At 38.3% G+C, this 18,322-nt stretch overlaps 1 protein-coding gene across 3 annotated transcripts in view; it reads left to right on the forward strand.

Moving 5' to 3' along the window:
- Positions 1 to 18,322, forward strand: part of bmerb1 (bMERB domain containing 1) — a 21,941-nt gene continuing 3,619 nt past the window's right edge. Inside the window, exons 1-5 of one of the 3 annotated variants that reach the window (XM_027133578.2) lie at positions 1 to 269; positions 7,355 to 7,475; positions 11,573 to 11,646; positions 12,735 to 12,849; positions 16,282 to 16,364. In XM_027133578.2, the coding sequence (XP_026989379.1) occupies positions 191 to 269; positions 7,355 to 7,475; positions 11,573 to 11,646; positions 12,735 to 12,849; positions 16,282 to 16,364 (472 nt within the window). In that variant the 5' untranslated portion in view covers positions 1 to 190. Of the gene's footprint in view, positions 270 to 3,110; positions 3,222 to 5,038; positions 5,186 to 7,354; positions 7,476 to 11,572; positions 11,647 to 12,734; positions 12,850 to 16,281; positions 16,365 to 18,322 lie in introns of those variants that run through there. The other 2 variants (XM_047814176.1, XM_047814177.1) reach the window with 2 other exon arrangements.

An 18,322-nucleotide genomic window follows, 5' to 3' on the forward strand; every position in this document is an offset into this window, starting at 1 on the left:
CGCACGGTCTTTCTCTCAGCATCTCGGTCAGCTTCGTTGTGCTCAGTCTCTCTGAGGAGGAGGAGGATGCACAGCACCACGGTTAGGCGGAACCCATTCGGTTTAAACGGAACAGCAGAAGATTGAACAATTACATTTACACCGCATACATCACAGTCACAATATCAATAAAACAATATCAGCGTCTGTTATGGAACTAAAGAAGTCCATCACGGATAACGAGAGGAGCTACGGCGCTGTGCGCGAGACCAAATGGAGCAAAGACGAAGGTATGAACTGTAATAACGCCTCACTCTGTAGAGCAACGAATTAGGGGTTTATTTATACAACTGAACCGGTGTCCAGAACAGATGGTGGGAATTAAAACAACAGTCTACTTTCCACCACAACAAGCTTTTTTTTTGTTAGGCTCTGTTTGACACGTGAGCACGTTTTTATTTATTTATTTATTTATTTATTTATTTATTTATTTATTTATTTATTTATTTATATCAAAACATACCGATTATAGGAGGAACAATAACAATAATACCACCTTATTTTTTAGCAGTATTGTTATAATGATGAAACTTTTTTTTTTTACAGTGAACTGTAACTTGAAGTAAAAAAATGTAACCTAATGCATTCTACTAATAAAGAATATATTGTAATAATCAAAAACAATATCATGATTTCTCTATAGAATTTTATATAAAGTGCAACTTTATCTCCTTTGCTCATTAAAGAGGGAAAAACAATGATGTGTCTAATATATCACCTTTATATTTATATTACACGGGTTATGTTTGGGAATAAATCAGATAATATGATTAATAAATAAATCAGGTAATAAATAATAAATAATTATTAGTAATTAATAAATAAATTAGATAATAAATCACGTAATAAATAATAAATAAATAATAAATAAATCAGATAATAAATCATCAAAAATGTGTGATAGAAAACGAATACAACAAATGAGCTTTATTTCTTATTTGCATACTTGCTAGCAGGAACGACCCCAGGCATGAGAAGTATGTTTGTGTCTGTCTGTCTGTCCGTCCGTCCGTCCGTCCGTCTATCTATCTATCTATCTATCTATCTATCTATCTATCTATCTATCTATCTATCTATCTATCTATCTATCTATCTATCTATCTAAAATCATTTTTGTCTCAGGTGCCCAGACAGTACATCCATCACAAGTTGTATATGCTTACACACACACACACACACACACACACACACACACACACACACACACACACACACACACACACACACACACACACACACACACACACACACACACAAACACAAAGTGAGTGAAAGAGAAGAGAAGAGAGAGAGAGAGAGAGAGAGAGAGAGAGAGAGAGAGAGAGAGATGAGATGTGCAATAGCATTAAACATGTGGTTAATTTAGGAAATGTGATGAAGCTTAGTACTGTTACAGCTACCTAACCTTGTTAAAATGAAGTGGCTGTAGTGTAACCAGAATATACTACTTTATTTAAGGTATGTAAATAATAAATCATCGATTTTAGTTCCATTCAATCAAGTTTTATGCTTTACATTTCAGATTGTTTGAGCTGATTATTTCAGAAGAATCACAGCACACCAGCACAAACTCCTCATGAAAAATGTCTGAAAGATCACACTCCAAACTCTAATATTAGTCTGGAAACTGAGACAAAACAGTTGTTTTTTAATGGTGGTACTAAAGCTTGTTTTATTTTTGAGTAGGCGCACGCAGCAAGGAAGACTATATAATGCTGAAGGGAGTTAAGTCCATCAATATGAAGTGAGAAGAAACCGACTCTATTTTTAGCCACGGCCATGTTCAGTATTTGTGTATCAGCAGAAGCAGAAGCAGCAGCAGCAGCAGTAGAGTTGATCCACGTCTCATCTCGCTAATCAAACAACACAGTGACACTGACAGCACTGAGCATAAGGATTTGATTTGACAGTAGCTCAGAAAGGAAGCGCTTGTTGACAAAATGGGTGTAGGTTCAAATCCCAGGACTGTGGTGCAAGCCCTTGAGCAAGGCTCTTAAGCCCTAACAGCTCATCTCTGTGCTTGGACTGGATTTGATGTCACCTATAAGGTAGACCGAAGTGCTGCAACTCCATTTAAACTCAAGTGGGTGTGGCTTAAACCTAAAAGTACAGTATTTTTTAAATAGGTGTATGTTTAAATACCGGGAATGTTGATGTTACTAAAAACATGACAAGTTGTAAGTAAGGGCGAGAAGATTGTTTTCTTATGACCTGGTTTACATCAGTGGCTGTCATCACTCTGACGCCCGAGCTGCTAATAATAAAACACATCCTGGAATGAACCTGGAGTGTTAGAGCTGTTGAAACATTCAAAAAGCAGTGCTGCAACTTTAAAAAAGGCTGAAACTCTAGGCAGTCTGTGTTCCTTGCAGCTTACGTGATTGATGCACGTCCGAAATTAGTCGAGTGCCGTAAAGAGGTTTATTTTTACTTGTGTGAGATGTAAAGTTGTGTTTAATTTATAGCTGGATATCTGAGCCAATTTGATCAGCCAAACAAGTTTCCCTTTAAGGAATTAAAACGCTGTAATAGTTGTATCTTAAAAAAAAGGAAAGGTTTTTCCATTTCTATTGCACGGTGACATCCAGCCATTTACTGTATGTACAATCCAGAATTCTAAGAAAGCAAAACTGCAGCAGTTAGAAGTGTTAAATTAAAGCATTATTAGCCTTAACACCTAGACTAAATAATTAATGTACCTTATTACTGTATTATGTGACATGATACCATATTAAACACTACATTTATACTGAAATTACTAGTTAATACATAAGTACAAATGACCCAGACCGAATGGTGCTCTTGAGATCAGCACTTCAGCCACCAAACTCAAAAGTCAAGCCCTCATTACACTACATAATAGCAGAATGTAAATGAGCTTTCTCCGATCACTCAGGTGCAGGAACTGGATTTGACATGTTTTGTGTGTGTAAACAGCCTCAGCTGCTGGTTGGCAGATCGGTACCGGCCGTGCGTATCTAGCGAACCTTGTTAACTGCCCTCAGTGAGAAAGGCGTGCTTGGCTGAGAGCAGCTGGCACGTTCTCAGGCTTTTGTGTGGGATTTCATTAAAAAGGGAGGAGTGGGAGTGGTAAGCCACTAACAACTGTTTCCCCATGAAGGCACTGTGGCTTCATTTAATCAGTGAGCAACAGATGGAAAATGAAGGAAAGAATTGACAGAGTATGTGAGTATGTGTGTATGTGTGTATGTGTTGTCTGGGTAAGAAAAAAAAAATCACAGTGCGAGTATCTACATCCCAGTATCTGTGTAGAGTTTCACAGTTTCAATGGGATAAAGGAAAATGAAATGATTTCTTAAGGAAATCTGTTCCAGATCACCTTCAGCTTCCAGTGTGTTTTGGACAACGAGCAATTAAAAAAAAATCTGATTGAAATCTATTAAAAGATTTTAGCAACTAGAAATAACCTCACTGCACAGTCACGGATAGGGTCAGGGCTTGTCATGGACGGCGTCTCATTCTGTGTCTCCTGCTTTAGAGAGAAAAAAAAAACTGTATGTGTGTTATGTACGCCATAGCTGTTTCTTGCTAGACATGTCAGTTGTGGTTTCTTCAGTTGTCAATTTATCTGCTGTCCTCTTGGAGAAGCCTAGCCGAGGCTGAATGTAGAGTTGGAAAAGAAAGACATTTAATTAGTTATGGAACAGAGACAATGCCGTAATTGAAAACAGCATGACAAATCAAATTAGTGGTGGTTCAACTTTGTGGAATTTGGATACGAATCAGCAACTAAAAAAAAAAAATCACACACTTTTGTTTGTTCCAACAACACAGAAGGGGGAAACTTTTTTTTTTTAGAAAAATTACTCCTTAGTGGTGCATGACCATATAATTTGGTTTTGCAGCACATACTGAAAATATGCATAAAATAAACATGGGGCAGCATGATTCCTGTCCCAATGGACCTCCGGTAGTGTTTGTTGCAGTACCCATTTCTGACCACTCAATATAAAATAATATAATAACTCTATTGAACACAATGAAGCAGTGTGTACGCCCTGGCTATCTTCCTGCAAAGATTATGTTTGTTAACAAATGAGGTGTGTGTAACAGTCTGTGAATGCTAGAACTAAAACTAATACATATTTAATTCACACAAAAAAAGCCACAGTGAGTTACAAAATAAATTTCATGCTGTAGAGCAGGACTAATTTGAAATGGACAAATAACAGAGAGAGTCTATAAGGGACAACCAGGAATGTCTGATCAGTCGGTGTTCACTGTGAGATGATTGTCTGTTAGGGCTGTGTATTTGTCTCAGATATATTACTTATAATAAAGCGATGTAATACACTGGTGCTAAAGGTCGCTACGCTACACTTGGTGTGCCTGCTAGCGTGATATAATGTCTCAGAGTTAACTGAGGCTTTATGTTACATAAGGGTCTCTTGCTGCTTTCTAACAGCATGTGTGTGTGTGTGTGTGTGTGTGTGTGTGTGTGTGTGTGTGTGTGTGTGTGTGTGTGTGTGTGTGTGTGTGTGTGTGTGTGTGCAAAGTCTTCTTGGTGCTGCACATAGCCAGTTGTCAGGAGATTTAGCCTGAGAGAAGAAGCCCCAGCCCCCCAGCAGTTTGAGGTTGTTGACGTGCTGTGCTGTGAGTCAGCACTGGTTGACGTGAGTCTTTACTGCTGCTTAAATATTCATGCAGCCGTCCAGGCAGATATTTACATTATCCCAGCTGTCATTTGATTTGTATTCGTTTTGGAAATGCATGTATTCTCCCACCAGTTCAAAGCAATGAAGGCAGCAAGAACGACCTTCCTGATCAAAGATGGCATCTTCTATAACTCCTTGTCCCAACCCTGCTGCCTTGTACAGCAATAAGCCATTGTAAAAGCTGCCATGCTGGTGGGGTTTCTCATGCTCTTCCTGTAATTTACTCCTCCCGAGAGCTTCAGGACCATGCCTCCCTCACATATCTCCCCTATGGCCAATTACAAAGTTTCTGCTCCAGTACCTTGAGAGACAAGATAACTGTAGCTGTATAGAAGCTGCTGATCTGATAGCCAAGGCCAAGAACAACAGAAAATGATACCACACTCTTTCAAGGATTGGATAATTGTCTGTGATATCGACTTTGCTGTAAGAGTTGGTGTGAACGGGGAATCTCTGTGGTCTTCCTGGAGGTAATGAAAAGACCGCTGCTCATTAACTCCAAGTTTTGCTAAAAATAAAAGGCTTCGTAATGGATTTGTGGTGCTGCACAAGTTAGCTGTGTTAAATGCAGTAAAAAGCTGTAAAGTCTGCAGCATCCACAGAGATGATTGTACATATTTTCATGTTGTGAAAGAGGGATTTAAAGCCTGGCTTGTGATTCATTAGCGCCGCTTTTGTGAGATTTGGAAAGCCAGTCATTTAGAAAAGGGATTGAAGCCTATGTAAAAATATATCTGCCTCAGTAGCCCAGCTAAATTCTAACACTAGCCTGTGAAATATATGACTGTAATCTGATCCATGTAGAAGAAATGTTTGGATATAATTGAAATAATTACATTGGAAAGCATCTTACCGGAATTTTACACTAACGTAATCTATACACAATGCAGTTTTGCTTAAAAAAACTTAACTGATAATTTTTTGCATGCATTTTCCTTTTTTATTCTAGAAGTTTCCCCAGGACTGTGTTATATAAAATAATATATTTCTGTCACTAGTATAAGGAAAGTCATACAAATAATTCTTTACCCCGTGTATGTCTGTATAGCTGTGTCGAACTGCGTTTATGTATGTGGAGCTACAAAGGCTGGAATTAGAAGCACAAGGCTATAAGTATCAGCCAGATATCTGTGTGTCGGTGCGTCACTCGTTGCTGCGGTGATGTGACTTACTTCTCGATTGGATTGCTTTAGACTCGAATGAACCCTAATAAGATCTTGCCATACTATTGTTTGTGATAATCAAATCTTTCCAATGTTTTAATAAGAGTAGCATCCATAAGGCCTTAGTCACAAAAGGCTATAATGATGAGATCATCGCCTGTCTTACATCATCCTTATTTGTAAACAGTTGGATGAAAAACTCTATACTCATGCTGATTCATGATGAAGTGTGAAAGTCGATCTGCCAGCATGTTGCTGTACACCCACCCACTCACACACACACACACACACACACACACACACACACACACACACACACACACACACACACACACACACACACACACACACACACACACACACACACAAACACACTAATTCTCTATATTCTTGCTCTCTGGCTGTTTGGAGTTTCTCCACTTACTCTTCCTTACTCTGATCATACAAAAGATTACACTTATAATATTAATTTCATTCTGATTGGCCAGAAGATGTTGATGAATTTTCTATAACATCAGATCAGATTATTTACCAGATACAAGGCAAATCACAGGTTAATATTAATGCACATGTTCTAATACCGTAAGGTATATCGTAAGTATAAAAGACGTGGATGGTGGATGCCATGTATTGTCTATAGGGTAACCGTTTTGGAAAGGATCTATAGTGTTAGCACTTTGTAACAGGCAAGGTAATGGTGTAACAAAATTTTCAGAAAGTGGAAATATAATTAGAGAGGGGGAAAATGAGAGACTGGTCAGGGAACAAGAGTTTATAGTGTCAAACAGAATGAAAATAGGAACTAAGTTGTTTTGCAGACATTTATAACAAATATAACCATGAATGGAGGCTTAGTGGTTAGGACGTTTGCCTCACACCTCCAGGGTTGGGGGTTCGATTCCCGCCTCCGCCTTGTGTGTGTGGAGTTTGCATGTTCTCCCTGTGCCTTCGGGTACTCCGGTTTCCTCCCCCCGGTCCAAAGACATGCATGGTAGGTTGATTGGCATCTCTGGAAAATTGTCCGTAGTGTGTGAGTGTGTGAGTGAATGAGAGTGTGTGTGTGCCCTGCGATGGGTTGGCACTCCGTCCAGGGTGTATCCTGCCTTGATGCCTGATGACGCCTGAGATAGGCACAGGCTCCCCGTGACCCGAGAAGTTTGGATAAGCGGTAGAAAATGAATGAATGAATGAATGAACCATGAATGGATAAAAATGTATGATTTGTCATTCTTTAATTAATATATAATATTAGTATAATGATGTAATATATGATGAAAAAACACTTCAGGACATGCTGTTATTGGAAACCATGTTGATTGTGGTGATAGTAACTGCGCTTTAAATACTACTCTGATATTAAGGATGTAAAATATAAACACCTTGTTGTGTATAAACACACATACAGTTCATACATGTTTACACGTGTGGCTCATCTTTCAAACGCAATACACACTGAGTGTTTCTGTTCTCATGCAGGTCAGATGGACGTATCCATGGCTGAGAGCTCCATGACTCCAGATGAGATCGAGATGGAGATGACCAGGATCCAGAGGCTCAGGGAGGTGCTTGTCAGAAGGGAGTCAGAGCTCCGCTTTATGTGAGAAACACAAATCACATGCTGCTTACTACCTGTCGTGTGTGTGTGTGTGAGACGGGTGTGCACTAATCAATTTAATGGAGGATTAAAACCAGACCTGCTACACACTTCTGCTGCTTATTGTAGTTCCCAGACACAGATTAAGTGCACTATTAGACTTATTAGTCCAATATTAGACTATATTTATATTTTGGTTTTAATAGACTATATTTATATTTTGCTGTTTAAATGCCACTCCTAATTTCATAGATTATTTATTAATGCATTAGTGAGGTAAAAGCATGTTTATTTATTCCCATTTAGAGCCTAATTTAGCCTCAAGGCACACTTAATCTCTATAAGAATGAATTATGCAGCACGGTACCGATCAAGTTTGTACAGCAAAGCTGATTACATGTATATATGCATGCGTGCGAGAGTGTGTGCCATGAAATGAAATGAACAATTGTTAAACCCCATTAGCATATTCATGATACTTAATTCCCAGGTCCTTCAGCAAACCTGATGACTGACAATTGAAGTACACATAGGAATGTGCATTAAAGATAGACCTAAACAAAACCAAGCACTCCCAGCAAGAAAAATAACAAGAAAACTGGAATTAATTACCATACCTTTGAAAGCCATTCTGTAGGCAGTCAGACCACAAAGGAAGGGAACATTTAGGAACCAGTAAGAGTGTCATATATTTACATTTAGGAGATGCCCTTATCCAGAACAACCCAGTTTTTTATTTTATACAACTGAGCAATTGAGGATTAAGGGCCTTGCTCAGGGGCGGCATCCTGGTGGACTTGGGAATCAAACTCACCACCTTTTGATTGGTAGTCCAGCACCTTAACCACTAGGCTAAAATCAAAAAACACATGTGGCAATTCCGTGGGCTGAGAGCGATCAGAAGAGAATTTTTTGAGTTTTGCTGAGCCCGAGCCTATTGCAGCCTCACGTTACTGTTATTGGCTAACAGAAATGAAATCTGATGTGGTCTGATGTTCTGCTGTTGAAGCACACTCAGGGTTTAATGTGTTTCTGTTCACCATGGCTGCAAAGACATGTCTCCTAATAGATGTTCCTAATTATTATTATTAAGGATGTATACTTTATAAATAATAATTCTTCTTACAAATTTCAGTAGTCAGGTTTTAGGGAAAATGAAGCAATATCGTGACTGTAGTTATGTGACGAAACTGTGAGCATTAAGATTTAAAATGAGCATGACAGAAAAAGACTGAAAAAGTCTGTAAAGTCTTTTTTTTTTTTAAAAATGTTATATTTTTTTTTTACAAATTATTTAATTTGAGGCAGTCTATACAAAGCACATAACCTTTAGATATAATTCATCCTTTCAGAGAAGGAAAGGAATCATTTGTAGATATGTGTGACTGATGTTTTGTTCTTAAAAAGACTTGTGTTACGCCTGACTTATCCTAGGTCATTATTGTTAATATAGAACATTTGTAATTTTAAATTCACATTATACTGTTTATTTAACATCGGCTATTCACATCGCAATATCTGATATTAAACTCACATGTACATTTCTGGCATTTTGCAGACACCATTATCCAGAGTGACTTACAATTTAAATTTTTATTTCAATCTGTACAACTGAGCAATTGAGGGTTAAGGGCCTTGCTCAGGGGCCCAGCAGTGGCAGCTTGGTGGACCTGGGATAGAACTCATGACCTTCCGTTCAGTCATCCAACACCTTAACCACTAGGCTACCACATCTCATGTAACTAAACAAACTGCATTTAAATAATCTGCAAAGTTGGATGCAAATGAATGGGTTTATTAAGGCCATAGAAAGAAAGAAAGAAAGAAAGAAAGAAAGAAAGAAAGAAAGAAAGAAAGAAAGAAAGAAAGAAAGAAAGAAAGAAATAAGGAAGGAAAAAAGAAAGAAAGAAAGAAAGAAAGAAAGAAAGAAAGAGCAAACCCCAAACTAAAAAAAGCAATGAGTCAATCATGCAGACAACGTAGACAAAATGAAAACGAAAATAAAGAAAAGGATCTGACTCATCACTAGAATAAATAGGAGCCAGACTTTGCAATGCTCTATTAAAAGACTGGGCTGTTTAACTGATCAGAAGTCTGTAGTGGGATGTAGTGGCTTTTGTGGGATGTGATTATCAGCTACTAATCTAACTGCAGTGTTTTTAAAACATGGCACATTAATATTGTAATATAAACATGTGCAATGTAAAAACCACCAGGCATCGTGATATTCTGTGAAACTGGCCACCAATGAGATGAAGGTTCCCTCTCGTAATTCATTCTTAACTCAGAACTGTATAATGCTGAGGTTGTTGCTATAATCAATTGTTTTCTTCTGTGGAGCCGAGAAGGAAATCACATCAGTTCAATATGATTGGGTTTAATGCGGCTCTGTTGTGGGTCACGGGGACGTGAAGGGTTTCGGTGGTCGTAGTGTCTATGGGAATCCTGGGGATTCTGAATAAATGTATCTTGGCAGGCTGTGCATTAGTGCGTCACGAAACACTGCAAAGGTCTAACACAGACACACCCATACAGGCTCAGACACACACACACACAGATAAAGATAGAGATGGAGGACCAGAAGGAAAGAGATGGTCAAAGAGACAAAGAATGAAAGGCGGATGTCAAAGACAAAAAATGTCAAGACACAAAGCCAGATAGAGAGCTTGCAGTCAAGAATCAATATCATGAAAACAGACAGACAGAAATTGAGGGACTATATGGAGATAGACTGAGGAGAAACAGCGAGAGGATGAGTCATCCTTCACTGTGGATTAAAGAGCTGGTAGCAGTCACTGCAGTGCAGGATGAGGATAAGGTGAGGAGTATGGAAGGAAGAAGAAGAAGAAGAAAAAAGGAAGAAGTGTCAAACAGAAAAAAAATAGAGAGAAAAAGGAACAACAATCCCAGTGTGATTGCTTTGGTAATACGGAGGTTAAATGAAAAATAAGAGTAGTTGGTGAGTCACTGCTCTGATGTCTACCCACGACCTCCAGCCACAGCTGACAACCAGCGTTACATAACAGCAGAGAAGCTGGAAGCGTGTTATGTTTTATAATCGTATAGTGGAATTGTAGTGTTTATCATTGATGGGACTGATCAGTTGTGCTGATTTGGCGACCACAGACATTATTAGTTGCGGTTTAAGGAGTGAATGAAGAGAAGTCTGTATGAAGAGAACTCTGATGGTTGGAGTTCACGTTTGCTCAGAACCCTTATTTGGCTCTCAATGATTGCTGGTGAACTTGTGGCAGATAAGGCCCTGACATAGTGACTGAGACTTTGAGTTCAAATGATATTAGCATCAAAGGACAAGGATAGGAAGCTTCAAAGCTTGTGTACAGAAACCTAAAGGACAAACTCTGTTAGCCGCTGTCACGTAACATCATACTGTATGGTGGCCTAGTAAAGTGCATCAATAACAGACTATTAACTGGGGACAACAGTGTAGGTTTTCACATTACAGTCTTGACAAAGCACCAGCAAGTTGTTGGCAAACATTTCGGGTATGAAACCGAGTGTTTTATTCTCACATAAGTGAAAATATTTTGAGACTGGCTAATTTGTTCATTTAATTTGCTGCATTGAACTTTATTCAAACCAATATGTTGCTAGTGAACCGATCAGTAAAGCGGAATCGCTCAAAAAAAAAAAAACGAAAAAGGATTTAATACGATTTTACTCATTCTTATTCTGACACTTTGTTCGATACTGGATAGTTACTAAACCATAACTAGCCAGATTAAAAATATATAAAATGTATAGATATAGATTCTCATTTGTGTGTAAAAATTTTAAATGATACCATTATGATTGTAGGACAAATTAGAAACCACAAGCAACAAAAATGATTGCAATGTGTGCTATTATATAACAATTGTACTCACTTATCCCCTTACCCACTGATCCCATCCAACTAAATGCCATTCAGAAAAAAAATACAATTAATAAAGATGAAAACGTTTTTCCATTCCATTACTCACGCTCAGACTGAGCATCATGTCTCTCATGGCATACTGAATTGCACTTTTATATCATTAGATACCGATGCCCAGCCCTGCTTCTTCCTCAAACCTTTATTTTCTTTTTTCTTTCTTCAGGATGGACGATATTCAGCTGTGTAAAGACATCATGGGCTTGAAACAGGAGCTGCGTAAAATTGTAGCAGTGCCAGGTTTGTACCCTTACCTTCAATAACAAGAACTTCTAAAATAACACCACACGACAGTTGCTTCTCATTCATATTTCATTGTTTTGGGTCGAGGCTGGATGTGTTGTGGGAAACACCATTTGTTTTCATGGAGTATTCCCAAATGTTTAGTCCTGAAACCGATTAAAGCCTGACGCTGTAGCAGGATTGAATGGTGCAGCTCTCAAGCACAGCTGGTGAGCTTTATCACTTCTCTGACACAAAAGTTTGCGTGGCTGTCAATAAGGACTGTGTGTATTGCGTTACTGTGTGTTGTTCTAAGAGGGAGAGTGAGTCAGAGGAAGGCAGAGAGAAGCATATCTTCATTTTGCAGAGATGCTTTCAGTATTATGTTCTCTTAGTGTGAAAAGAGCTGAGCTGGCACTTCCTGTCCTCCACACGCTCTGGCCTTCACCTTCCATCGATGTCTACTTGTGCATACCAGGCAAAAATGACGATAAGCGATCCCCAGATATAAACAGAAAAAAACTAAAGCTCATTTCTGAAGACAAAACCAATAAACGTAAGATGATTGGTCATGCAGAGTGGATTATTGTAGGTATATTATGAGAATACAAAGTAGATATGACAATGTGACAGCTACAAGAATAGAACAGCAAGGAAAATAGGACAGCTTCGAGAATAGGACACGTACGAGATTACAGTAGATGCAAGAATAGGACAATTAAGAGAATAGAACTATGAGCTATGAGAAAACAATAGCTAGGACAATAGAACAGCTGTGAGAATATAATTGCTTCGAGAACAGAACAGCTATAAGAATAGGACATCTGTGAGAAGATGACTGCAATGAGAATACAACAGGTTCGAGAATAGAACAGGTACGAGATTACAACAGCTATGAGAATAGTCCAGGTATAAGAATATACAACCATTCATAGTCAGGAGTCCAGGAAAGCAAAAATGGCCATGTTGTTTTTAATAAGAAGAATGGAAGCATTGCCAATGTAAAGAGAATAGAAAATTCATGAGAAAAGAATCAAAATGTATGTTTACATTAATCAACCCCTGTCATTAATCTGTTTTTTTATTTTATTTTTCTCTCAACGCAGAAAAGGAAAAGAGTAAGAAGCAGCGACAAAAAGAGGAAGAGCTGATTCAGAAGATCCATAAGCTGGTGGAAAAGAGGGATTTCCTAGTGGATGATGCAGAGGTGGAACGATTGAGGTATGTGTAAGAGGGAGGTCAAATAAATAACCAAAGAGAAAAGTAAAGGCAGTAAAGGCAAAGTGGTGCGTGGAGGTGTGGATATGACACACCGCTATCATCTACTCCTACACATTGTGTTCCACAGAAAATAAGGAGCTTGCTCTCTGCACATGATCATAGTTAAAAAAAAAAAGCTATGTGGTGGCTTCAAAGAGAATTCAATCCCTGATTACATAGCGAGTCAGATCAGGTCTGAACTAAACCTTGGTCTGACAAATTGGTGCTTAGTAGAACATTGAGAAAAGCTGCATTGTGTGATTTTTAGTTTAGATCAAGGGTGTGCTGAAATTGAATGCTTTTGTTCTAACCAAGCAAGAGCCACTCTGCTTCTTTGTGGATAAGATCTCACAGCCCTGACTATCATCAACCTATATCTATTAATGGATAACACTCTGAGGCATTGCATGCATATCAGTTGGGAAACATAGCACAGACGACGGTCGTATGCCAATATTAAAACTAGTCACAGCTCTCAGGGCAGCAAAATGGATGTATAAGGAAATGGCCATGGAGAGAAATCATTCAAATGAGTTGGAAAGGGTCAGGTGGATTTTCATGGAGATCAGCTTAAAAAGTGTCAGGAAGATAACTCTGCTCCTTATGGATGGAGTATTGTTTGGATCCATTTTTCTTCTGGAAAATTTTAAATAAAATAAAAATGTCTGCATACATTATTACTGTCGCTACATAGCTACTCTGATAATCAGACATTATATTAACATTATATTATGTAAGTTTGACTCCTAACCCTAAGGTTGTGGGTTCGAGTCTCGGGCCGGCAATACCACGACTGAGATGCCCTTGAGCTAGGCACCGAATCCCCCCAACTGCTCCCCGGGCGCCGCAGCATAAATGGCTGCCCACTGATCCGGGTGTGTGTTCACGGTGTGTGTGTGTGTGTGTGTGCGTGTGCACTTTGGATGTGTTAAATGCAGAGAACGAATTCTGAGTATGGGTCACCGTACTTAGCCGTATGTCACGTCACTAACCAGATTTCCTCATGGCTGTCACTGTCTGCATTTGTTGAAGCTACTAAGCTATGTATTGCCAAGCTGACCAAAAATTTGGACTGAGATCAAAATAATTTAAGTGGCAAAACCTTGAGCTCATCATCCTTTGAGCATGGACAGACCAATGTGATTAGCATTGCTCTGATTGTCAACGGAGGGGGGAAAAAAACAGGAACTAGCCACCTAGCAGAACGTGGTCCAGATGCGGACTGAACAAAGCATTTGAACGGACAAAACTCTCGTTTCCTAAACATGAACCAGCACAGCTTCTAGAGCAGATAATCCTTTTAAATATCCAGTCACGTACATTTATGTAAAATATCTAGCAGAAGGCAACTCTGAATTAGCCACAGACATTAGCCTAGGAATGGACTTTCTCACAAATTTTCATAATTTCCCTTCTCTTGCCTGATTAGCAAACTGAAGCCATAGCTTGTTTAGATAGAGTTGACAGAAGAGCATGTGTCGATTCGAACTGTACTGCATTTGAAACACATTCAAAAAACTGTTACTGGTGTTCAGTCATGTTAGACACTGCAAGTAAGCCAGACCTTGGTACACAACCTTGGACTTTTACAAACTAGAATTTAACATATTTTGAGTTGCATAACAAGATCTTGCAATTACAAAGTGCAGCTTTTATTCCGCACCAAAGCCGAACCCATGTGTGCGAGAGAACGAGCGTGCAACGAAACGAAACGAACAAGTGTGAGATCCCATCTGACATCCAGTCTGTATCCGAATACCCAGTCATGCATATTTATGAAACTAAATGTTCCCAGATTCTTTACCAAACCATGATATTTGCTAATTGGCAGCCACATTATTAAGAAGGTAAAGATTTGATTAGTTCCCTGTGGACAAAGAATGCCCCCTTAGCTGAATAATTAATTGGATTTGAAAACTAATTAAACCACAGGACATCCCAGACCCCTATATACACGTTTAAACCCAATCACTTTCTTACACCTGAAAATGCTACACCTCTATGGCACATCGAACAAATATCGTAGGCACAATGCTTTGCTGTCTAGGAAAGTGAAAAGAGGTTCAAATAAAGCTGCAGAATATAATTCTAGTTTTAGAAATACATTTAAACATTAGTTTTGTAATCAATGCAATTTTTTTCAGTATTGTGTATTTCTGTATTTTTTATAAATATATATGTCTTATTTTAATAACATTAAAATATCAGCTAAGGAAAAAAAAGGCTAGTAAAGTGAAAAAAATGTCTGCTTTTCAATTTTATTTTATTTTTAATTATTTTTATTTTTACAAAAAAAAATTGACATTAAGAAATATAATAGAATAGGGAAAAAAGGAAGAAAAAGTGATCAACTGTAATTAAAATAGAAAAAAAAAAGAAAATTAAAGAAAATAGTAGAATTATGTACATGTGTATAATCCCAACAACAAACATCTGTTTTTTTTTTTTTTTAATACATATTAAAGTTGGACACGGTGGCTTAGTAGTTAGCACGTTCGCCTCACACCTCCAGGGTTGGGGGTTCGATTCCCGCCTCTGCCTTGTGTGTGTGGAGTTTGCATGTTCTCCCCGTGCCTCGGGGGTTTCCTCCGGGTACTCCGGTTTCCTCCCCCGGTCCAAAGACATGCATGGTAGGTTGATTGGCATCTCTGGAAAATTGTCCGTAGTGTGTGTGTGTGTGAGTGAATGAGAGTGTGTGTGTGCCCTGTGATGGGTTGGCACGTGCAGGGTGTATCCTGCCTTGATGCCCGATGACGACTGAGATAGGCACAGGCTCCCCGTGACCCGAGAAGTTTGGATAAGCGGTAGAAAATGAATGAATGAATGTGTATTAAAACCATCAGAGTATGGAAAGAAAAGGAACGAGGAAAAGAAAAAACAGTAAAAAAAATATTAAGAATGTGACATTTATTAGAGCACAAACCACCAGACCAGAAAATAGAACAAATACAATAGTCTTTTTTTTTTTTTTTTTTGTATTTTTTTAAAGCAAGTAATGAGCAGAGCACAGCACATGGAGCATGGATATATAAGCTGCCACATAGCTCTGAATAAGCAGACTATCCATCACGATTATTTTTTAATCCTTCCTAATTAATTAGTAAATCACAGAGAGAATGTTTTTCAGTCTTGGTGAGAATTTTGACACTCGTTAACGTTCGTCAGAGTGAGAGCTCATCAACACCTCTGTGACCTAACTGCAGCTCTTAGAGCTTTATGACTCATTCCTGCCATTCTTTCACTCATTTTCTCTCCTCCCCTCCCTTTTTCTCTTTCACTCTTCGTGTCTCATCCCAGTTTTATTTACCCGTCTCCCAAGACTCTCGTTCTGTCCGTCTGTCCGTGCTTTTTACTCGTGTCTGTGACTCACACGCATGCTCTTCATCTCTGCAGGGAGCAAGAAGAGGACAAAGAGATGGCAGAGTTCCTCAGGCTCAAGCTCATGCCACTGGACAAACTGCCCAGAGTCACACAGAGTGAGTGGTGCTGATTCAACGACACATTTTATGACGTAAATTGGACACAGAACATTAGTAATGTGTTATAAATACAGTACGTAGAGACCTAGATACATTCCGTAGAGATGGCTATAAATCAACTTGGCTTTAAAAATAAATGAAACACTAAAATGTAGAGCCTGTTTTTGCAGCAGGTTTTTGGGTTTCTTTTCAACCCCATCCTTATTCAGACTTTACTCGTTTTATATGAGGAGGTGGAGTAATACAAATCTGTCACGTCTATTATTTTTTATACAAAAAGATGTGCATGCATCTGGAAAGCTTCCATCACCTTTTTCTCTTCCATGTATGAAGAGTACCAGCAGTTTATATCCAAATAACAGTAAACAAGACAAGAGCTTCGTGTGATTAATGTTTATGTAAAACACTTTATTATAGGACTGTAGGACAGTTTGATTATTGCTGAAACTGATTGTCTAGGATTTTCATGCACAACAGTTCAAACAGAAGTGAAGAGCAGTTCTAGATATGGAAACGCTTGGGTCAGAGGGTAATGTCCAGGTCTGAGCTGACAGGAAAACTACTCTTTACAACAGCAGATCATAAGGGGTTCCACTCCTGTCAGTAAAGAACAGAAATCTGAGGTAATCGAGGGCAAAGTGTCACTCGAACTGGAACAGGTGGTGTTTATAAAATCTGATTTAATGCATTTAAATTTTGTCGGACGATCGGATAAACGTGCAGACGAGCAGGATCCGTATTCATAAAGATCCAAAAAAATGATCTGAGAGAGCTCCTAATTTTGCTTATACATATCTAACTAGGAATCTTATCACAAGAGTGATTCAGGACTGAACTAAGAGCAAGAAAAATTACACTTTTGAAGACTGTGATTGGTTGTTCAATAATAATAATAAAAAAAATAGGAGCGGTTTTAAAATCTGGTCTATTATAAGCCTTCATTTTGTCTCCATGTTAAAATATTTGAGACTATATCGTGTAGGGATTACGTTCATGACCGATCGTATCAGAGATGCGCTAACATCTCTATGTTATAAATGTAATAAATGTAACGTAATCATCTCCGACACAGCGCAGAAACGTCACAGCACTAAATTATATCATTTCTGCTGCTGTGGCATTTCAGCTCTGTTTCCAGAGATGTTAGCTAGCGTATCTCTAAACGTCATAGTGCAGAATATTTTGCATTTCCAAAACTATCAGAGATGTTATCTGTAATATGATTGATCACTAAAAAAATAAAAAAAATAGATCCCTAAAAAAAATCAGATCTGTATTATTATATAATTATACAATCATTTATAATTATAATATTAAATATCATATACATTTCTTCTCCCTCTTCACCTTTAGGCCATTTTCTCCTCTGATAGATAAAGTCTCAAACATATTAAAAGTCCTCCTCACTTAGTCACACCTAAACGTTTTTGAGAACTTATGAGCTCTTTTAAGGGTTAAGATGCTTTATAAATAACTTTTATCTTTACTAGGATTTTCTCTTTAATATTAAGGGGGAACGCCCACATTTCTAAGAATTTTCTTAAAATTACGTCACTCATTAACTAACTAACGGATTTTAATGAATATGCAGCCTGAGGTACAGGTTTTCTGATTAAAGCTCAGATTGACATGGTAAGGGGTGGGGGTGGGTGTTTAAGTAGATTATTGAACACAAGTCAAGGTCATTTGAAGAACCTATTAAATGATCCACAACACCTTGGTGAGTTACAGTTCCAAACTGCTTCTACATAGATGTTGTTCTATAGTCTGATGCCCATCTAGGACTCTAATGTATATATCTCCTCTAAGCATTCAATGAAGATCTTGCATCATACATCATAAGCTTTCTTGTAAATGAGTAGCCTTACTACCAAGTGATAGATTTCAGCCGCTTACATCAAGCCAAGTGATACATCAAGTTAACAAATTCCCACAGAGGTCAGCGATGCTTTAAC

The sequence above is a fragment of the Tachysurus fulvidraco genome, chromosome 5 (assembly GCF_022655615.1).
Source record: "Tachysurus fulvidraco isolate hzauxx_2018 chromosome 5, HZAU_PFXX_2.0, whole genome shotgun sequence".
Classification (NCBI taxonomy): domain Eukaryota; kingdom Metazoa; phylum Chordata; class Actinopteri; order Siluriformes; family Bagridae; genus Tachysurus; species Tachysurus fulvidraco.